Source organism: Carettochelys insculpta, chromosome 3 (assembly GCF_033958435.1).
Source record: "Carettochelys insculpta isolate YL-2023 chromosome 3, ASM3395843v1, whole genome shotgun sequence".
Classification (NCBI taxonomy): Eukaryota; Metazoa; Chordata; order Testudines; family Carettochelyidae; genus Carettochelys; species Carettochelys insculpta.
Window position 1 is genome coordinate 143325932 of NC_134139.1, and position 23933 is coordinate 143349864.

General features: G+C 45.3%; 1 protein-coding gene across 1 annotated transcript in view; it reads right to left on the reverse strand.

Moving 5' to 3' along the window:
- LOC142010709 (uncharacterized) overlaps nucleotides 1-21350 on the reverse strand; it is a 41807-nt gene extending 20457 nt beyond the window's left edge. Inside the window, exons 1-4 of the mRNA XM_074989129.1 lie at nucleotides 21099-21350; nucleotides 19832-20124; nucleotides 14711-14766; nucleotides 9067-9205 (exon numbers count right to left, since the gene is read on the reverse strand). Of these exons, the coding sequence (XP_074845230.1) occupies nucleotides 9067-9205; nucleotides 14711-14766; nucleotides 19832-20124; nucleotides 21099-21350 (740 nt within the window). The remainder of the gene's footprint in view (nucleotides 1-9066; nucleotides 9206-14710; nucleotides 14767-19831; nucleotides 20125-21098) is intronic.
- Nucleotides 21351-23933: the final 2583 nt, after the last annotated feature.

A 23933-nucleotide genomic window follows, 5' to 3' on the forward strand; every position in this document is an offset into this window, starting at 1 on the left:
CACATAAGTGGTGTCTTTATGACTAGCAATAATTATTTTAATCAACTTACTGTATATGAAATTCTCAGTGTATGAGAAGTTGGGGAGTTGGTAGGAGCTACAAGCATAATATCTTTTAAAGTACAATAATTAATGCACAAAATTTAGTTACTTAACTAAAATGCATTCAACATTTTTAGCTGGAAGCTGACGATATATTATAGTTGAAAATTTATGGTCTGAAACAGACTTCTGCTCTTCCATCTTGCTGAAATATCTGGCTCTGAATATAGCAGCTGTTTTCTTAATTCAGCTGATATATGAAAGCTAATAATTTTCCATTCCTCTAAAGAATCTTAAAATCTGATGCATAAAACCTATGCATGGTTAAATCTAGCACTGATGTTTCCTCAGTGGAATCCTAGTTGTATTACTGTTCAACCTGATTTGGTTGGCTGAACGTGATTTTGGATTAATACAACTTTTGTTTCCGGTGATAGCCATTACCTATCAATGTCTCTATAAAGTCAACACTTTCACACAACCTAGTTGATGGATTTCATGATAATTGAACTGAGATACAAATAACATCATGAGAATTCAAATTTTACTCTCTTGAAGCTCTTTTTCCATGCTAAAGATCTCAGCAGTAACAAATCAAGTTATAAATTCATTTTTCACATCTGAGAGAAAAGCGTCTAAATTAAATACCAAAGGACACGTATACATTTTTACCACTTTTTGTGTGTGACTTGTTGACAGAATTACATCAGTAAATGGCTTTAAGGTTTCTATTTTGCATTCATTTTGCAGACATCTCAAACATGAACTAAACTGAATCAGGTTTTAAGTTCTGAGTGCATTCTCTCAGCCAAATTCAGCTTTGCTACCGCTATGTAAACTTAGAGTAGCACTCTTGAAATCAGTGGTGGTTCTCCAAATTTTTACTGGTGAAACTCAGTTTGTCCCTCTGTGCTTAACTTTTTGAACCATCTATATCCTGTATGACAGCAAGGGAGGAGCAAGGGAGCATTATAAAAAGAGTCATGTTTAGGTCACCAATATGGGTATTAACAAAATACTGTTATACGCTATGTCTGTCATAACAGTACTCAAGAAAAAAATGTGCAGTTAGTGTGCAGTATAGTTATTTTCAAAAGTATTCAGTGATCCAATTGCAAATTTTCACTCAGGAACCTCAGGTGGACATACTAGCATCCTGATGGGCTTTAAGTCCAAAAGCCAAAGAACTGATTTGTTTCTATCTGGATTGTAACAGGTCATGTCGGTCTCCGTCTATCATTACCACCTGTGCCTGTTTGTGTATGAGCACATATATATTACTTTTGAGGAAATTCTGCACCACTGCCCATGTGCATAATTAACACGCTGTGCATAATTTCTTTTCCATAGAAAATAACCTCTGTTGGAAAGTTGCTGTAGTTTCACCTTTTGACTACTGGAGCTAGTGTAGTGAGAGAATAGAGCAGTGTCTCCGGGGTAGGCCAGCCCCAGCTGCTGATAGTGAGAGGAAACAATGTTTCTGTGGGGCCAGGTCAGGAGACAAGGGACATGGGGGGAACAGACAGTGGAGAAGGTGGGTCACAGACTGAGGCTGATAAGACCTATTGGGGGAGGATAGACTGGGGCAGAGCTGAATGGAAGTGGAAGTGTTGGGTGCAGAGTCATGAAGGAGAAAAGAAGGGGTTCAGTGGGACATAGAGGGATTGGGGACAGGGACACATGGAGGATGGCTGTGTGGGGTGCAGAGACACATGGGGATAGTGGAAGTAGGTGTCTGAGTCCGGGTGGAGGATCACATGGGCACAGGGGAGAGGGTGTAAGGGCATGTGAGGGTACAGAGACACATGGGGATGGGACAGGTGTGCCTGACAGAATGGGCGAAGTTAGGGGCTAGCGAGGGTCTGCTTGGAGAAGGTTCCGTAACAATCCCTCTCTCCCAAAACACCCAGTTTAGTATTTCTCCCACCCATACTCAACAGCCCTCTAGGTTCTCTCCCACAATCCTTTCCTGTCCCTCAGCTCCTCCATCACCCCAACTACATCGAGACTTTGTAATGCTTCTGAGATGGGGTGGGAAATACAGTTCTGCGTTTAAATGAATTATTACTTAGAGTTCTGCATTAATATGCCTAATTAGAAATCTGTCTGACAAAAAACATTTCCTGAATTTTTTCAGTGTCTCTATTTTTACAGACATGCTACCTGACAGGCGTTTTGAAATAAATTACCAAAATAATTGAAACTGGTATAATTATCTTGTTATTTTGATGAATAAAATATGCAGAATTTTAAAATATTGTGTGCAGGATTTTAATTTCTTTTTCTTTTGCACAGAAGTTCTCCCAAAGTCATACAACGTATGCAAAAGTGTATGAATTAATTCAGAAAAGCCCTGCGGCATGTGTTACGTTGTAAATTGTGTTACAGATCACCTCCTGAATCCAGCAGTCTACAAGCTTTAGACCTGGGGCCTTTTTCCAATTTTTTAAATTTTTTTTTCATGCTGAAAAATGGATTTCTGATCAATGAAAAGCTTAGCAAATGTCTTTTAACACAAATATTGATAAAGCATGTTTGAAAATTTTGTGAAAAATGGAAAATGCTCATTAATGCTCACAATATCCCATAAAATGGCATTTCCAGGAACAAAACCCTTTCTATTTGAAAGAACTTGAATCTCTCTGGCTGCTAGCATTTGAAAATAGTTTAATGTTAGTGAACTTTTTCATAATTGTGAATGATATGGAAGCTAATTATACCAATAGATTTTCAGTGTGTGCTGGTTAAATGTGATACACCCATAGACTAGATGATGTTGTTAATAGTTATTGTTCATAGCATAAAATATTGTTTTTTCTTATAAATGTGCATGATGCCTTACAGATAAATAAAATACATGGTCAGTGCTATGGTCAGGACTCGACAGGTTAGGGGCATAGCCCTGACAAGACCAATGGCTGTGCTTACCTTTACACTGTATGGCCTGATCCAAGGCCAATGAAAGGATATTGATCGGTCCCTATGAATATTCCACTGACTTCAGAAGAAGTATTCACAGTGCATGAAATTAAGCACATGCATAAGTGTCTGCATGATTGAGGCCTATAAAGTAAAATTATGTCATGACAGCTTGAGTTAATGAAACAAAAGAAGCAGGAAGTAGGATAGAACCCAAGCTCTATCTCAATGTGATCATGCAGTTATAATGGATTTTTTTTAGTGGTCATATTTAATTGAAATGATGACGGGTGATAGGATGGCAATGAATCTGAGGGAACAAAAGCCTGGGGAAGGATCAAAAATTGGAGAAAAATTGAGTGAAGATAATGGGTGGAATTGTGATCCTATGGACGTCAATGGGATTTTTACCATTCGTTTCAGTGGGGCCAGGAGGTCACCCTATTTTTGATATATATATAAATAGTGTGGCCTGGTCTACACTACAGAGTGAAGGTGATGTAAAGCAGCTCGCATAAATCTAATTCTGTGTCTGCATTAAAATTTACTTCCCAAAGATGTAACATGCCCACTACACTGATAATTCAATCTCCATGAGAGATATAGCACTTAAATTGATGTGGTTAAGTCAATATGGTGTCAGTATAGACCCTACGTTCCTTGCATTGACTGTTGCTGTCTTTCAGAAACCATACAACAACGGCCCACACTGGCAGTTAGAGTGATACAGATACTCCTGAGGAGGGCACACACAGGAGTATAGTGAGGATGTATAAAATCAAATACAATCACTGTGGTGCTTGTACATCCACATAATTTAGCTCAACTAATTTGTAGTTTAGACTTTCCCTGTGCAAAGTGATGATGTGAGGGGAGTTGACAACCTCAAGTTAAGTCTGAGACAGGGGAAGGACGGAACAGTAGTGGACCAGGGAGGTACTGCCAAACAAGTTCCTGGGAGAAGACCTGTCCAGGCCTGAGGAGAAAGAAGAACACCGTTTCCTCGATGAGTACTACTTTGAAGCAACAGGAGAGGAAGGTTCTCCTGTGGGGACTTGGCTGTGAGTCTTTTACCCCTCCTCGGGTGCATCTTCACTAGCTGGCTACTTCAAAGTAGCCGGCACAATGTCAAAATAGCACATGTTGCGTCTATACGCGCCGTGCGCTATTTCGATGTTGAAATTGCTGTTAGGCTGCGAGACATCGAAATTGCTATTCCTGTCTGAAGATGGGAATAGCGCCCTACTTCGACATTCAGCGTTGAAGTAGGGCGTGTGTAGACGATCCGCGTCCTGCTACTTCGAAATAGCGGGGTCCTCCATGGCAGCAATCAGCTGAGGGGTTGAGACGCTCTGTTCAGCCCCTGCGGGGCGCTATAGTCCCCACGTGCAGCAGCCCTTAAAGCACCATAGACCTGGATTTCCTGTGGCAGGAAGCTGAGAGTGTGCAGGCAGCAGGACACACATGCACTAGCCCTTCATACCCTCCAGAGGCCCTGAACTGTCCACCCAGCACCATGGCAGCCAGTCAGCCCCCAGAGTGCCCCCAGGGCTCCCCCCCGAGGGGATCCAGGCAGGGCCTCTCCTGGTCGGATGCTGAGCTCCGAGACCTGCTGGGGCTCTGGGGTGAGGAGGAGGTGCTCCACATGATGGGGAGCAAGCGGCGGAACGTGGAAGTGTTCGTCCAACTGGCTGAGGGCCTGGCCACCCGGGGTCACCCTGACCACACTCCGGATCACGTCTGAAGCAAGGTGAAGGAGTTGTGGCAGGGTTATGGCCAGGCCCAGGACTTGGCCAGCTGGTCTGGGCTGCCCCCACTGCTTGCCCCTAATACAGGGAGCTCAGGGCCTGGACCCCCTGGACCCCCGGGACACCTCCTCCCCACCCCCTGGCCACCCTTGACACCACAGCCAATGAGCCCCAGCAGGCCTCAGAGCCAGACTTCTGCCCAGAGGCCAGCCTCGCACCCCGGGGCCCACCCAAGGAGCCACCCCTTGGGGTGGCAGAGGAGGGTCCAGCAGCAAGGAGGGGGGGCTCCTAATAGACCTCCCCTCCTGGAGGACCAGCCAGGCATCCGCCCACCAGGGTTTCCCTGACCGCGGCAGTGGACGGTCAGGTACGTACCCCACAGGGCACACACCCCTAGGCCACGCAGTGGGGGCACCAGACATGACCGGGAGCCCCACACACCCACAGTGGACCCCGACCCACAACTGCCTAGACACAGCACAGTCTCAGGATGGCGGCATGGCCATCAGCGCCTGTCAGCACCCACACCCATGGACAGCACTATGCCCTAACCACAGGGGCGGGGGAACCATGCAACGGGGACACCCAACAGGAACACCACACCCATCGAGGGGGACGGAGACCCAGCACCCCAAGGTGGGGGGGGGAATGGGCCATGGGCCAGGGCACAGCACTAACAGCCTTCGCCCCTCTCTCTCTCTCTCTCTCTCTCCACAGCTGCACTATCTGAGGCCCCAGGCAGCCAGGCACTCTCCATGGTCCCCAAGAGCCTGCTGGAGGTCAGCCACTGCCAGTGCCTGGGGACACCCCCAAGGCCAGCGGGACGGGCATGCCACCGCCGGACGCAGGCGATGGCCCCGTGGATTCCAAGCTCCTGGCGGCTCTCCGGCCGTAGGCGGAGGTGGCCGAGGAGAGACTCCTCTTCGACTGGGAGGAGTCCACCTGGCACTGGGAGGTGTGGCAGGAGTTCATGGGCATATTCTGGGACACAGCTGGGTCGATCTGGGAGGCTGTTGCCCGGTTCCTGTCCCCTGCCACCCTCCCTGCCGCTCCACCCGATGCCCCCGCTGCCACCCCACCTGCCTCACCCTCTGCCTTGCCACCTGCCACCCCACCGGCTGCACTGCCTGCCATGCCACCTGCCAGTCCCCCAGGACTGGAGCTCACTGGGGCTGAAGACCGGCTGGTGGAGGCATCCTGGCCGTACCTGCCGGTCCTCCCAGCCCCCAGCCAGCTGCGCCAGGGACCATGGCCAAGGGGGGGTTCCATGATCCGTACCTGGCAGGGGTTGTGCCCCTCTACGCCCACCCCAGATTGATGGTCTGATGGCCCAGCCATCTGCTGGTCCCCCACTTGTATATAGTTGTCCCTCTTGTGTATAGTTGTTCCCCTTGTGTATAGTTGTCCTTCTTTGTATATTGGTTGCAGTTTTTGTTGTGAACATAACACAGTTACCAGTTGTCAATAATCCACAGTTTTACTTTCCAAAGAACCTGAGATGTGTGTTTGTTGGGGGGATGATGTGTGGGCAGTGGGGGCGGTGTGTGGACAGTGCGGGTGGTGTGTGTGGGGCCCTTTGGGGAAGGCCAGGGAGGTTCCCGCCTGCTCTGCCTGATCAAAATGGCCCCGCAGGGCCTCACAGACCCGTACCCCCTCGTGGTGGGCCTGGCGACTGGGTGCATCAGCCGGCTGGGGGAAGCCCATGCTGGTGTCAACTGCCCACCCCTGGACGAAGGTCTCCCCCTTGTTCTCCACAATATTGTGGAGCGTGCAGCAAATGCCCACAACCTGGGGGATGTTCTGGAGGCCGACGTCCGGGTGGGCAAGGAGGCACCGCCAGTGGTCCTTCAGGTGGCTGAAGGTCCTCTTCACCACCTGGCGTGGTTCAGTCAGGCGTTGAACTGTTTCTGGCTGGCTTTGAGGTGGCCAGTGTACGGGTACATGAGCCAAGGCTGGAGGGGGTAGGCCATGTCCGCCACGAGGCAGAGGGGCACGGTGGTGTCCCCCAGAGGGAGATCCCTCTGGGGATGTAGGTCCCTGCCTCCAGCTGGTCGCCCAGGCCCGAGTTCTGGAGGATGCGTGTGTCATGTGTACAGCTGGGCCAGCCCATGTAGACATCCCGGAAGCGGCCCCGGCTGTCCACCATGGCCTGTAGGACCACAGTGCGGTAGCCCCTCCGGTTGATGTATCTTCCTCTGCTGTGGTCCGGGGCGCAAATGGGGATGTGGCTCCCGTCCAGGGCTCCAAAGCAGTTCGGGAACCTCATGGCAGCAAATCTGGCGACGGCTGCATCCAGGTTCCTGACTTGGAAGAGCCTCTGGAGCAGCCTGGCATTGAGCACACGGATCACCTGTGGGGAGGCAACACAAGCACCCATCAGGATGTGCAGGATGCCCCAGTCCCCTCCCCAGCCAAGCACCCTCCTGGGCACCTCCCCAGGTACCCCCCTGCCCAGCCTCTCCCTCCCTGAAACCCTCCCTCCCCAGCCCCACACCCAGCCCCTCCCTCCCCAGCAACCCTCCCTCCTCAGCCCACTCCCGGCCCCCTCCCTGGCCCCTCAGCCCCCCGTCCCCCCAGTGGGTGCATGCCCAGGTCTCCTTACCTCCATGATGATGGCCCCAACTGTGGCCTTTCCCACTCCAAACTGGTGTCCCACGGAGCGGTAGCTGTCTGGAGTGGCAGCTTCTAGACAGCTATTGCAACCCTCCTCTCGATGGGGAGGGCGCACCGCATCCGGGTGTCCTGGTGCCTCAGGGCAGGGGTGAGCCACTGGCAGAGCTCCAGGAAGGTCTGCTGGTGCATGTGGCAGTTCCACAGCCACTGGTCATCGTCCCACTCCCGCATGACCAGCTGCTCCCACCACTTGGAGCTGGTGGGATAGATCCAGAGGCAGCGGAGCCCCCAGCGGGGAAGGAACAGGGGAGTCCGGTGGTCAGGGGTGTCCCCATCTGCCCCCTGGGAGGGCCCCCCTGCCAGGAGCTGCTGGGTGGCCTCCCGCGGAGCACCTAGCAGGGCGCTTGCTCCCTGGGTGACTACGTGGAAGGCTTACAGGTGCTGCTGCTGCTGCTGGGAGTCCATATCTGCTGTGCGTCAGTCTTCAAGAGTGTGGCTAGTGCTCTGCAGACCTCATGCTGTGCAGGCTGTGTGTGTCTGGGAGGGGCCCTTTAAAGGAGCGGCTTGCTGTTACCCCGGAAGGGCTAGTCCAGCCTGTGACCTGGTCCATGGTCTTTCCTGGTCCCTTATTCAGATGGAGAGTGCTTGTGTGTGTGGACCTCCCTATTTCCTTCCAGGGCAGCTCCTTTTGACATTCCCCGTTGCTACTTTGACATTGAACGTCGACGGCACCAGCCCCGGAGGATGTGTGGATGATACGCGTCAAAGCAGCCTATTTTGATGTTGCTACTTCGAAATAGGCTACTTTGATGTAGTGTCCTAGTGTAGACGTAGCCCTCTAGATCCTCCCTGAGAAGGAGGAAGGGCTTGAAAAGGCTGAAGATATTGCACTTGGATTGTGGGGTTTTGTACTCTTCATGATCGTGTCCCAGGCTGAGACTAGGTGAGCAAGTGGTCCAGCTGAACTTAGATTGGCACTTACTGTTTTGTTTTCAGGGTCCTAGACTGAGACCCTGTGGAGAGGGAGGGCTCAGTCCCCTTACCTCCGCAAGCCCCACAGAAGGCATAGCTAAGGATTATCATCAAAGAGGTCAATCCAGCCACAACATCATCCAGAGGGCTGGGGGTGCCCTGAACTAACAGAAAGACTAGAGTCACAGGCCCAGACCATGGGTTTGGTGACTGAACAAACCACCCTGCTCATTATGATTGTATGAGACCAAAAATTGGGACTCATTTTTATACTTTGTGTCTTGATCATAAAATACAGGTGTAGGATTTATGGCTCTTGAAAATGGAGTGGAATAGAGTGTGGTTCTCATATGGATGCTACTCTGCCCACTAGTTGGATCTAAGTTAGATAAACAGGATTCAGATGTGTGTTCTGGATTGAACAATGAGAACAAAGTTCATAGTAATCACAGAAAATGTTTGTGTGGAGCCTGATTAGCAGGTGTGTGCATTAAATATAAACTAGCTTTGGCAGAATAGGCAGTTCCATAGCCAGAATCATGAAAACATGAACCATGGGAAAATGGGCCCAATATGGGTTAATTGTCCTAGCTGTGGGATAACTGTCCTCTTTCCTGGAGTATCCCCTCAGGGTTAAATCCTCCCATGTATCTCTTCATTTTCCCTGTTGCTCCCCCAAAACACAATGCCACCAAATCCTACATATCAGAGTCTGAATGATTCAATTCCACAATTTTCTGATGAGTATATTTTTTTTTACAGATCTACTTACATGGACCAGACATCCACCTTTGGACCATATTTCTTATGAGCTAGGAGTTCTGGGGCAGCGTAGGCTGGGCTTCCACACTGGGTATTCAGTAGCTCCTGAGAGAGACCCTCAAACTTCATTGTATTGCTCAGTCCAAAATCTGCCAGATTCACAAAAAACAAAGAACCTGTAGTCTCCTCTGTGGGGTATTTATCCTTAACATTTAATCAAAGACATGGAAAAAAGACACAGAAATAAAACACTGAAACAAGCAATATGATGAAGGTGGTGACTAGTTTCTTTTTCTTTCTCTTCTGCTGCACTGCTACTTAGCCAGGTCCCTGGCCTGTAACAATGCTTGGGATTGTTCCTTTCCAAGTGCAGGAATCTGCACTTGTCCTTCTTGAACCTCATCAGATTTCTTTTGGCCCAATCCTCCAATTTATCTAGATTGCTCTGGACCCTATTCCTGCTCTCCAGTGCATCTATCTGTCCCGCTAGCTTAGCGTCATCTTCAAATTTGCTGAGGGTGCTGCAATCCATCCCCTCATCCACGTCATCAATAAAGATGTTGAACAATATTGGCCCTAGAGCTGATCCTTGGGGCACTCCAATTGAAACTGATCACCAACCCCATATAGAGCCACTGATCACTACCCGTTGGGCCTGACCGTCTAGCCCGCTTTCCATCCATCTTACAGGCATCAGTGTAACCAATCCATTCTTTCTTAACTTATGGACAAGAATGTTGAGGGAGACTGTATCAAAAGCTTTGCTAAAGTCAATGTATATTACATCCATTGACTTCCCCATGTCCACAGAGCCAGTTCATAACATCACGGAAGCTAATCAGATTTGTCAGGCATGACTTGCCCTTGGTGACTCCATGTTGACTACTCTTGACCACTCTCCCTTCTTCCAGGGGCTCCTTGAGGATCCCTGCCATGACTTATGTCAGTGCAACTTCATGAAGTTAGAATATGAATTTAAACCAATATTGTTAAACTGATGCCAAAGACTGTGAGCAGTATCACATTAGCTAAAATTGATTAGTGCTATGGTTCCAGGGTGAGCTGGGTTCTGCCTTACCAAAGCAATGTAGTTTGTAAATGTCCAGTGACGAAATTACCCTCTCCCCCATATCTTTGGTCTATTTTAACCTTAGGATTAGTGCTCCATGACAGCTGCTCAGTGCAGTAAGCACTTCTGACAAATAATGTTTAAAAATAAGAATGAGTGCACCACCTCCAAATGTTGGTAAGATTATTAAAAGAGATAGATTGCGCCTGATGACAGATTTGTAAACAAGCCTGAATATTGAAGAGAACAGCATTGCATACTGGGCTGCCACCCTCTACAGTACAAACCCAAGAATGAGATATCTCAGTGGAGGCACCCTACTACAATTGTTTGTAAAGGATGAATAGTCACAAAAATGAATGTCTAATGACCATCAACTGCAGGGGACCAAAACCTGCACACAGCTATGACATCCCACTAGTACGTGCCAATGGTCTCTGGTGGGTTTTTTTCAGCAGTTTTACAGGGGGTGACATTGTCCCTGGCCACAGGCAGATGCTATCTTCTATTTCATGCTGCTCCAAGATGTGGAGACATCTGGCATGCCTGATTACCTTGCCTACTGGGAACAAGGGCTGGCATGCATATGGGTGGGATCCAGATGCCTATGCAGAGTTTGTAAATCAGACTTGTTTTGTGTCTAATCAGGACTGAAGCTCCCCCTTTATCTCCACAAATGTTATGGAGTGTGAAGTGATTGATAATTATGTCAAGAGTGATGGCCACACTGGCATCCAGATAGGTGTGTAGGCAACAAGATTTCAGCCTACCGCCTGTGCACCTCACAATCATTCTCGAACGACTGAGTTTGTATTTGACCTTCCTTTTCCCATGGACCCATACTCCATGTTAGGGTATGGGTTCATGAGGCAAGTTAGGAGCTGGAGTTCCTGGTTACACCACTATAACAGCTGGCACAGAAACAGCAATGGAGAACCATATATCTTCTGGGTAATAAATTCCCATCTTCTGCCTTCAAGCACAATCCCAGTCTTTTGGGCACCCCGTAGTCCTGACTCCTTCCAGTGTTTCACATGTTTGTATTCACAAATCTGTCTCTGTGGGCTACTATGCTTTGCTGAATGAGTGAATAATTTTTGGTTCACATACCCCTTTTGTCGAACAAAGTATCGGGATGGGAGTATTATTCATAGCCTCTGTACAGTGTTGAAACCCCATATGAAATCCAGATATTATTTATGGAACTTGGGTCATGCCACCCACAATAGCCCTTGAGTAAATCAGTGCTAATTGCCTTGCAAACTTGCAGACCCACAACTGTATCAGTGGACTTTCCAATCCCCCAAAGTGGTTTGAAATTGGCCATTTGCTGCCTAGTGTTGCCAGCTTCCAAAGGGCAACAGGCACCTGCTTTGGGTTCGCAGTACAGAGCATTGTGGCACTGGACGTTTTGTGCAAGCTTCTTACACGGCTCCATGACAATCTGTTTCCCCATCTGGAAATTCTGAATCCCAGGTCATCCTATTGTTTTCAAAATAATGTGATCCAACCCCACTGTGCTGGTTCGTCTGTATCAAAACGGATGGTCCACCTATTGGCATACTGTGTCAATACTGGCCTTCACCATGTTTGGTCTGTGGGGGGCCAAATGGATAGTCATTGACCCTCAAGGTCAACTGTCTTTGTCATGTCAGAAAGTGCTGCCCAAAGTCCACCCTGCATTTCTCCAATCATCTACTCCACAGCATAGACATTTGCCCTGCAAGTAGGACCAAGAGTATGCTCACAGCAGAATCAGTCCATGTCTTCCACCCACTTTGGCAGGAGGAAATGATGAGCAGGAATCACCACGGGCAAATGTGTGAAGGTATGGGACAGTACCGGTACCATACTGCTAAGCAGTTCCTAGAATGTGTCCTTGGGATGCATAGAACCCTGTGATAATGGCCACAAAATGGTAGTGCAAATGTTGCATAATGACTGCAGAAATGGGGATGTGTTTAAATGTGTGAACACAGTGTTGTATCCATGTTCAGGACAGCATATGTGGACACCCAACGTAAGTATAGGGACCATGCACAATCATGTATGCATGCCCAAGACTGATTTAAAATACCTTTTAGCTGCAACCCAGCCACCAAACTCACAATGATTATATATATCTCTAAAAGCCATAAAATTAATACAGACTTTGCCCATATTCTTCACAATTAGTAACAGGTTTAACTAACCTAAATAAGTCATGCTTAAAATTAAAATGTGTCCACATTGCCTTTTGGATCAGTTTAATTTTATTTCTGTAAAAACCAGCTCAAGCTGTGCTAGTGTAACGGTATCAATAGATACTGTCTCCAGTCAAAGGATGACACGAATGTCAGCATTGTTATCTCTTACAGTGCTTATCAGAGCACATAAAAAGGAGTGGAAGTGTTGTATGATGAAGAGCTATGTAAGAGGAAAAGAGGACTGGGAAGAACTAGCTGGAGGTGAGAGAGGGGCACCTGCTCGGCTTCCTTTTCCTGGTTGAATCTAAACTCCTGGAAATTTAGGAAAGCTGTGCTCTGCTTGTGCAGTCTGCAAAGGCAAGCATAGCTGTAGAATTGTGTGTGGTTTCTGTAGAATAAAACAAATGCTTTCCTGAAATGCGTTAACTACTAGGTGCAAATTCCATTGATTTAACAATAATGTGCCTCACCTTTCTGCATTCTAGCAAAGCTTCCATTGGTGACACGCAGTCTGGGGTTCTCTGCTCAGTGTCCCTCTCTGGTTCCCTCATTTTCCAACCTGTGACCTGCATCTCTGCCCCTGTTATCTCATTAGGGCCGTGTCTACACAAGCCAAAAACTTTGAAATGGCCACGCAAATGGCCATTTTGAAGTTTACTAATGAAGCACTGAAATACATATTCAGCGCCTCATTAGCATGCGGGTGGCCGCAGCACTTCGAAATTGACGCGGCTCATCCAGACAGGGCTCCTTTTCGAAAGGACTCCTGCCTACTTCAAAGTCCCCTTATTCCTATGAGCAGATGGGAATAAGGGGACTTCGAAGTAGCCGGGGTCCTTTTGAAAAGGAGCCCAGTCTGGACAAGCCGCATGGCAGTGAGCCACGTCAATTTCGAAGTGCCGCAGCCGCCCGCATGCTAATGAGGCACTGAATATGTATTTCAGTGCTTCATTAGTAAACTTCGAAATGGCCATTTGCATGGCCATTTCAAAGTTTTTGGCTAGTGTAGACATAGCCTAGTTGTCCCAAGCAAGCGGTTGGTTCCTGGGTCCAATATCCCACTTTCCAGCATCCCAATAGAGACAAACAGTTTTCTTTCAATGGCTGGGTCTACACTACGGAGTTTTGTCAAGAGAAGGGGCCTTCTGTCGACATAACTCAGGGAACAGCTACACACTTCAAGCATTTTGTCGTCAGATTCTCAACAGAACTTTGCACTTGCCTGAATGGTATAATCCTCAAAAATCTGAGGCACAACAACCTGATGACAGAGCACTGTTGACAGAAACGCAGTGTAGACACTTCTGTCGACAGCAGAGAGGGCTTCTGGTTGTCGGGCAGCCCTCTTTGCAGAGCTGCCATTCTGCTTTCTAGCACCAGAGGGCAGTGCAGTCTGTCAGATCTCTGTTGACAGAGCAAGTTCTGTGTAGATGCGATCTGTTGACAGAGGTTCTGTCGAGATTTCACTGTCGACGGTTAATTCTGTCGACAGATGCTTCTAGTGCAGACATACCCCTTAACATTAAACATTTTGCCTACATCTACCTTTAGTAAAAACTTCAAAATGGCCATGGTAATGGCCAGATCAAAGAATACTAATGAAGCGCTGAAATGCATATTCAGCACCTCATTCACATGCCGGTGGCCGCAGCACTTCAAAAGTGCTGTGGTTTGCTCCCAAGTGGTTTGTCTACACCAGGGTCCTTTTCTAAAGAACCCCACCAACACTGAAATCCCCTTCTTCCTATGAGTTCAAAACAATTTAATGAGCTCAGAGGAATAAGGAGATTTCGATGTTGGTGGGGTCCTTTTGAAAAGGACCCCCGCTGTAGAGGAGCTGCTCGGGAGCGAACCGTGGCACTTTCGAAGTTCCGTGGCCACCGGCATGTAAATGAGGCGCTGAATATGCATTTCAGTGCCTCATTAGTATTCTTCAATATGGCCATTAGCATGGCCATTTCAAAGTTTTTACTAAGTGTAGACACGGCCTTTGGCTATGTTTGAGGACATTAGTCCATAGAAGCCAATGGAGCTGTACTTGCTGAGTCTGCAGTTTATTTGCTTGTCCTCTATAATTCACCTCTGCTAATATTGCTTTGCCACACAAAACATCTATAATTCTCATTGTTTGTTGCCCCTACATCATGCAATAAAAGAAAAATGAATCCTGTGCAAAATACTCTTCTCTGTATATTTTTAAACCAAATCGAATAAATGTATAAAGACACACTTGAGCAAAGATTATTCCATTTACCCCCAATATGTTCATTAACTCATCAACAACTCATCTACCAAGGTAGTTTAACCACCGGTTGATAGTCATAGAAGCATACATAAACTACCAAATCCAGGAGCAAACACCAGCCTTCTGTGTTATTTTATGGAGGCTATCCACCTACCAACAATTTTGATGTTGTTATTTTCATCCAGAAGAAAATTTTCAATTTTAAGATCCCTAAACAAATCAAAATAGAAAACCAACATTAAAATGTATAATACTGAAGCTTAACATTTATATTTCTATTCTTACCATTTTTTTAAACAAAAGTTTCATTAAAATAACGAAGTGGTACAGTACAGAATGTACTGTTAGTGGAGTGGAAATGTTCATAAACATACTGAATAGCTTACTACTTTTAATCAATACTTATTTTAGAAACCATCCATTCCATTAATATCCCTAAATTAAGTCAATGTTAATTATTATTTTGTGTACTATAATGATACAATGTTTACCCAGTAGATACATCGTGATTCAGTACTTCAGAAGGACAAGGAAAATGTCTAAAATATGTTTATTGATTTTTCGGTTGCATCAATTCTATTTCAAGACAAAGGTTAGTATTTTTATTTTTGTCTGTATCTTTGCAAAAATATTCTTCTACTACAGTAGATGTTTTACAATCTGGCATCCCAGTGGAACTGGGGTTGCTGGATAATAAAATGTGCCAGTTATTGGAGCTGGGGCCAACAGCAGTCCTGCTCTGAACTCGTCTCCCATGCTGGGCAGCGAGCAGTCAGCCCTGCTCTGCACAATCCTGGCCAGGCAGAGTAGAATCTCTGAAGTCCATAATTGGGGTGGGTTATTCGTGAATTTCATTTTAAAATGTTAATAATTTTATTAAAACAATTTAAATAAAATAAAATAAATAATAATAATAATATTTCCAAAAAAAGCCAATACGTTCGTGCAGAAAAGCTTTGAAATAAGCTAAGCTATTTATAGCCTAAAACAACTAATTTTAATGTGTATTATATTGGTGACCTCTGCAAATTGAACATTGCTCTTGGAGTTTATGCTCAGTCTCTGTGATTTTTAATACCCTACAATTAATGTTACTTAGTATCATCAACTCTATTGCTATGCTGCAGATCAGCCTGAGAGTTTATGCAATTAGTAAAAAGTGTGGGTTTTCTCTCCTGACAAACCTGATCAGGAGGACTATTAACGTTTTCATGGTTTCAGAAGTTCCTTTGCATCAAAGGTTCTGCAATTTCTTCCTCAGAGAGAGCCTTGAAGGGAACCTTCTTCAAAGGGAACCTTACCCATGAAAATGGGGTAAGTTTAAGCAACATCATGACCTTCTTCTCACCACCATAGTTCCCTAGACAGAACTTTTAGAGAGAAGCTTTTGATATTTCTCCATGTCTTAGCTCTATCAGCAGTGGTATCTGAGGCCTGGTCTATACTAGATATGCAGGTTGAAGTTAGCCATGCTCTGTCAATTTATAACCAAAGAGTCTACATTACCAAGCCTCTTCTGCTAACTTTGTGTGTGTGTTTAAAGCTGATTTCTTTCCCCCTCCTGGGCCAGAGGAGTGGTACTGAATTCAACCTCACTTATGTCTGTCACCAAACCAAGTCTAACTTGCCTGTGCTGTGCATTCTATCTGCCTGCTAAATGCTTAGTTTAAAATGAAAAAAATTTGGCCTTGTACATAACACATGCTTTTTGTGCAGCACACTGCTTCATTCACTGTAAAAGAGTCAGTCTTCTGTGTTCTACAATGATCTTCTCTAAAGTCTACCTTTGATTTTTTTTTCCCCAAATGCAGTGGAAAAAATTAGGCCGTCACTCACTCCACCAGCAATCTGGCTTTCACCAATTAGTAGGTGGAAAAAGTGTACACAGGATGAAATGTTTAATGAGCAAATGCAATCAACCCTCACTGACAGAGCTCAACCGAATACATGGAGGAGAATGTTATTGCAGAGTACAGACCATCCACACTGAATAGGAGGACAGGAGAGCATTCAGGGAACATGAGTACAGGACACATGCTGAAATTTTGAAGGTTGTGGAGCAGACAGAGCTGATGAGGCACCTGACAGAGGTGCAGAACAAGCATTTGGAAAGCAGAATCCCCCTGCACCCTAAGATAAACCACTTGACCTCCCCATGAAGTTCCATAGCCACTGCTCCCAGGCACCTGAGAATGCAGTGGTTGGGGGGAGACGCAGGAAGCCTTTCACTCATCTGCCAGGGATGTCTCCTGGAGAAGAAGGCTTGCATCCTCTCAACTTTGATTGCTACAAACTGCAGCATAACATGCCAAGTATTTGAAGTGCTTGCCACAGCAGTTTGACTTGGTCCTGCATAGAAAAAGGGCACATAATTTTTTGCTGCTGCTTTGAAGCAAGGAAAGAGGAGATAAGTGCATTATGGGAGCTGATGACATGTACCCAGAACCATCTGCTGAGATATTTTTGTCCCATCAGACATTGGGAGTCTAATCCAGAGTGCAAATGAGTCACAGGAATGGTGGGAGGGCTACCTATGATGCTTTGCTGTTAAAGTTGAAAGCAGCCACGCTACTGGGAACACACTCCCTTGATCTCATGTGCACACTGCACACCTTTTGACTTTGTGAATTTGCATGCTAAAAAAATAAGCATTAATAAATTTATCTACATTTATAGTGTAGACATTCCTTCACATTTATAAGGGGGAGAGGAGGAAGAACTGTAGCTCCTGAAAAAAAACATGACCAGACTATTATTTTACAGTAAAGGGCAATGTAGTAGATGAATGGGTGACTGATTTAAAATTCAAAAGTGTTAATTTGGTGAATTGTAGCACCTCAGCAAAATACAGGCATGCTTACAGGATAGAAAATGACCAAATGAGGAAACTGTTCTGCAGGAAGCTGATAGATGTAGCACCAGTTTTATTAAAGTGCCGCATCAGATGCACAATAGGAATAGTGGAGCTGAGGAAGACCAAAATAACAATCAAAATAAATAAAAAAAAGAATTCCTGAGGACTAATATTCATTGTACTTGAAGTGGTCAAGTAATTGACCAATATTTAGTTAAATGTGCCACAAATGCAACAGAAAATGTTTGCTCCAGGGTATATTACAGTGTTAAATCAAGACCATCCTTGTGCCATTTCCAGGCAAAATTCTTGACAGCTGAGCTCCAACATGTGACATCTGCCAGTGTCCTGCATACTTTGCAGCCAAGATTAAATCCAGGAAATAGCATGGAAGTGGCATGATGAGCACTAAAATAGACAGGGGCTTCATCTCCAATCCTAGCCCTATCTGGGTTTTCTGCAGCTATGGACGCAATTGACCACAATGTACAGAGGAGCCCATGGTAGCTGGAGCAGACTGTGCAGGACTATGAGGCTTCTTGCTAGTTCTCTTCAGTTTGGACTCAGGCGGTGTTATGGGCAACTCCTTTTCACTCAGAACTCCCCCTCCACAGGGATCTGCTCTGTCTCTTCTACTCCCTTCAATATCTATAAGAAACAGAGTTAGAAGACACCTCTGACTCCACTGCCATTCAGCTGCACACCCTTTTCTCCATGGAAGCAACCAGCACCATCACAAGGGTTGCCTTAAAGAGTCAGTGCTTGGATGGAGAGCAACAGGCTCATACTTGAGTTGGTTGTGGGCATGATGGAGGAAGCTAGGTCACTGTCCACCTCGTCCATCAAAGGTATCTGCTCTGAATCTCCTTCTTTCATTAGAATGATCAGTTAGGAACCCACAAAAACAGAGGCAGGCTGGGACAGTCAGTAAGATTTCTGGTCCAACACCTTTTTTCACTCTGGTTTTGTTTAGTTAATTTTTTTTTAATAAAAACATTCGTACAAAGCAATGGATACAGACAGGTACTGACTGCTGCTTAAGAAGAAAGCAGAGCACCCTGTGCTGGTCTTGTTCAAGGGATAAGGGGGCCTAATGCACCCTTTGTCGACTGTGTCCTCTACACCCGCTTATGATTCACAGTACAGGGGAGGACGACAGCCTCCACAGAGATACCCACCCCTGAAAGCGGATGGCACATGGGTAAAGCTTTGACTTTGGCACTACATCTCACCAGGGAGCTCTACCAAGTCAGCCTGGAAAGGTAAATAGAATCTGTTAGTGGTCCAGATCAGTAGCCCTCTGCTTGCTCTCCAGGGCAAGTGGGGAACAAGAAAATTAACTGACTCCGAGTCACAATTTGTTCCCTGATGTGCTATGTGGACAACACAACTGTCTGCTGCCCCTTATTCCTGTCACTATGTATCTTACCACGACTAAACTAGTACAGGTTGGACTTCCCTCAGCTGGCAGCATCCCTAGTCTGGCTCACCTGAAAGCGCCAGATGCCCCTGGCCCAGTAATGCCTCCCCCGACCCTACTAGAGTGTTTCAAATAGCTCATTTGTTGCATTCAAGCTCTGGAAGAGAGACTGTGGGGAAGGGAACTTGGTGGAAAAAGGCCAAGTGGCTGAGGGGCCCTGTGACTGGGGGCTGGCAAAAAAGCCCTGCAGCTAGCAGTGCAGCCCCGTGGCTGGTATTGGGGCCCAGAGTGTTGCCATGTGGCCAGGGACCAGAAGGACAGCCCTGTGGTCAAAGGTGGTGGCTAGGAGTGCAGTCCAGTGGCTGCAGGGATCCATCACTGGCCATAGGACTATGCTTCTGGCTATGGGGCTGCCTCTTCCCCTCCTCCCCTGCAAACACCCATTTTGTCAATGCTGGCCCTTCTGCTGCTGCTGCTGCTGCTGGAGGGGAGCCCCACAGCCAGCAAGAGCAGAGGGGCCAGCATAGACCTGCCCTGATCCAGCAAATTTCCTGGCTCAGGGCTAGTCAGTGGTGCCAGACCAGGGAGGCTCAACATGTATTTAAATTAACAAATATAGTGAATTATTTTTATTTGGCATGATAACAGTTGGACCCCAATTCACTCCCATAAGAACACACCACTTCCATTCATAAGAGTCCTTGCCCTCTCAAACCTTCCACACCGGTTCCCTAGCCTAACAATTCAACCTCTGCCCTGGAATTCTCCACTCACCGTAAACACTGCACTTCATTAGAACAGAATGAAAAATGGGGCTGGAGGATAGGGGGTGTGTAAAATACTTAGAATGAAATTTTGAAAAATGTTGCTCTTCTCTGGAGTAACATTGTCATTAGGACAGGTAAAATAAATAATGTCCATAAAGAAAAATACACTCCATTCTGGAATTATTGATTTGGCACTTTTATTTTAAAGAGGGAAGCACGGGGAAAGAACCCTACCTGTGGACAATCCCATGGTGATGCAGATGTTCCACTGCAGACATGATCTGCCTGGTATAGTCCCTTACTTCCCTTTCTTCCAGTTTCTTCTTGTCACAGATTGTGTCCATGAGGTCTCCACCTAGGCACAGTTCCATTACCAAGTAATAGGAGTTTTCAGTCTCCAACGTCTCGTATAGCTGAACAATATTAGGATGCTTAATCATCTGGTGTATCCGGGGCTCCCGCTTCATATTTTTTAAAATGTAGGAATCCTGCTTGGCTTTTCTCTTGTCAATGACTTTTATGGCTACCTAAATTGTAGAATATATGCACATTGGCACCACCCATTTCCACTTGAGCAACACAGATCTACTTTTAAAATACTTGGGGAATAAGTTTACTTTAGTGAACTCCTGATTATTTAGGTTAATCTTAACAATTTGACTGATGCATTGTCAGAATGAAGCATAAGCCTTCTGTCTCCCTCAATGGAGAAAATCTGCCATCTGAAATGCACATCACAGCTATATCCCTGTCTCTTTATAATGCACTGATTGCAGTGAGTAATGTATGCATGTAAAGCACACCTGAACACAAAAAATAAATGTGTTCAGGTGTGCAGGAAGGTGGACAATATGTTCTTTTCCTAAAATGTTCCCTAAGGGTCTGATCCAAAACCCACCCAAGGAGAGACTCCCTTTGGCATTAGTGGGCTTTGAATTAAACGAAGAGGCATAAATAAAGAAACTGTATCTGTTGTTTAAAGCTATTAACATAAAGTTGACAGCAAATAAAAATTTAATAGTACATCTTAAGCTCCATAAAGAAGACTTGTGGCATGTAGTTAGATGGGGAAAATAGATATTACCTAATTACAGCCTGTCATCTAAAATATTGCTGTTGCAGTGGGCAGCTTTTCCCATAACTTTTCTCCATAGCTTTAAGGATCAGATACAGGATACTGTTTAAACACAGAGAGGATGAGAAAACAGATTTGAGGTTGTAATTATGCCACTATCCTTTTCCTCTTTCAACAGAGGATGGCTTTGTTGTCAGAACTCACACTGTGTCCAGTTACATTAGCATGAAAAGTACAATACAAGTGTTGCTGGCTTTTAAATGAACATTAAACCATATTTCTGAAGCCAGACAGGTTCAGGTTAGGACTTAATGTAGTAGTTCACTGAATGAGTTTGGTTTGTGAGATTAAAGGCAATCATCTGAATTTCTCTCACATGTGGATTTGTGACAGTTATTAGTTAATCGTATTGAGTTATGAGTTTACCTTCTCCCCTGTGAGAATGTGCAGTCCCTGCATCACCTTGGCAAAGGAGCCTCTGTTGATCATTTTGCCCACCAGGTAAGTCCCAACTTGTTTGGTATGAGGGAAATTCTTCCCAGGCTCCTGGGGTATCTTTCTAAAACAAGAAGGTGTCTGCACATCCCTGCTGGTTTTCTTGCAGTCTGGTGATATCCCATCCAAGTTGCTGGTATTTGTTGTTATGCCATCCAAAGTTGCTTTGATTGCTGTAGGCATCCTTGGAAGGGTCAGCTTTACTCACCCAACTCTCTAAACAATGCTGCTTTCCAGGTGTAGCCTGTGATTAGTAACAGAGATGAACATTAAATCTGTACATCTCAGGGTGCAAGCACCATCCCCGTGACCATGCGGTATTAAATCCTTTCCCTGCAAGACTTCGTTTCTATCCCTATCCCCGAGGCATTCAGATCTGCTCAAGCAGAACCAAGATGCAGATTATTAACCTAACCTGATACATGATGTCAATGAATGCCCCAGTGCTGCCAGCTCTGATGACACACAATCCCAGCATTAGCCTGCAATAAGTAACCCTGTTTCACATAGAACAAGACTGCAACCCAACGGTCAGTGCATGGGCAGTAACACCAATCAACTAAATTGGACTGCAACTCTCTCTGCCTGTTTTCCAAAGAGAAGAGCATAGCTGCTCATCGTAAAAACATCACGGTAGTTCACATTTAGTGTTTAATCAAACAGAAGTTGGTAATAAATGTCTAAATAGACCACTTGCATCATCACCTTTAAGTCACCACCTCTTAGCTTGCATGTGGATTTTTATATTTAGGAGACATTTTGCATTTCCTGGCCCATTGTTACAAAATTACCCTCTGCAAAATATCCCCTCATTAACTTATTGGAATATTTTCCTCATTACAGAGAGGATTTTTAAAATTTTTTAGAAAAAAGTGCCTGTTTTTAAATAAATGTAATGACTATTTTATTTGCGGTGTACTTCAGAAAGGGCAATAGTGCCAAAACAGAGTGAAAGAAAGGGGATGGAAACTGTAATGAAAAATTAGGGCAGGCAAACAAACTACGCATGTGAATAATTCCATTGACTTTAATGTGCATGAATTGAAGCATGTGTGTAACTGTTTGCAGGATAAGGACTAAAAGACACTTACTTGAAATGACCATCAAAAAGGCAATTCTGATAATTACTGTAATTCTCCTCCATGTCATCAGCTGAAAGGTTGAGTTCTGTTCCCTTTCTCTGACTCTCTCATTAACCGAAGGATAAGCTGCAGCTGAGCTGAGCAAACTCTGAATTTTCACAGAGTATTTCAGTTTTGTTTTCTGATGATTGTCACTTGCTATGCTGGGTACTTGAAATGCTGACTGAAGTCGTATTTCTGCTTCCCACAGAGATTTAGAGCCAGAGAAAAATGCATCTTTAGAGAAACTAGAGGATGGGATTCATGGAATTGAGAAATACCTCTTGATTAGTGCTTAGTTTGGGCTGTGCCTCCCTCCTTTCTATCCACTCTGCTGTTACTGGCTTTCCCATTGAAAATCAACATAGACAAAGTAACACATTTAAAATAAAACAGAGAGAGGACTCCCAACATGAAACAAAGTCTGTGTTTCTGGCACTTCTCAGATGAAAGGCAAAAAAAAATCTTTTAAAACTAAGATAAACCTTAACAGCTGGCTGAGCTAATTATTCTATTGTTGGGGAAAGGTCCAACTTGGTAGCCTTGAAAATTTTTGAATTAACGCTAGCTGTCAAATATAGTTTAATGTAATTTTAATATAATTTTTTTTTTGGTAGATGAAGGGATGTCAAATGGGGAGGAAAAACAAGTACACCTCTGTGTTGGGAAATATATTTGTAGTATTATCAATCCAGCTAAAGCTGAAATCTTGTATGAAAAGGCAACTGAAAGTCAATGGTAGTAGCCATCCTGTTCTTTGCTATTTCTATTACCTTTCAGAGTGAATTTAGAACATGAGTAGGAATTTGTTTAGCCCATCATAACCTCCATACTGGATTTTCTTGTGTGAGGTAGGAAGGGGAGATGAGGGCTTAGTGGTTTGAGCATGGGCCTGCTAAACCCAGGGTTGTGACGTCAGTCCTTGAGGGGACCATTTAGGAATCTGGAGTTTAAAAAAAAATCTATCAGGGATGGTGATAGGTCCTGCTGTGAGTGCAGGGTACTGGGCTGGATGATCGCTGAAGGTCCCTTCCAGTTCTATGAGATAGGTGTATATCTCCATATATTAAAGTCTGTGGCCATATTTGAATATTTTATGGTCTTGAATGCAGCTGAAGAAACTTGCTCCTGGTTGCTCTCTTTCTATCACTGCAAGATAAATTCCTAACTGCTTTAAAAATTATGCCCCACTTAAAAAATGTTCCTTTGATTGTAGCTATTATAAAAAAAAATACAGGGTGGAATTTTCAAAAGTTCCTAAGAGACTTGAAAGTCAATGGGACTTGTACTTTTGTGTCATGTGGGCACTTCTGAAAATCTTGCCCACTCACTTTTGTGTATGTTTCCCACTAACCAATAGTGTCACTTCCCTCTGCTTCAAGGAATATCAGGGGTCAAGTGAGGGGCACATGCATGGAGCATCATTCATGTTGTACTCCCTGTCAGTATTCTGCCTTGGCCGGGGAAGCCAATGATCCAATCAATGCACCACATTCAGAGATGGGTCCAGGTCAGATGCCACCTGAGGCACGTTGTGCATACACTAAGAAGTGATATCTGTGAAATTGCATACTGCTGTATGTAAGTCCCTTTGCTGGCTGAGCTAATGAAGTTGTTTCCCTCTCTCACAAGCTAGGCCAACTTT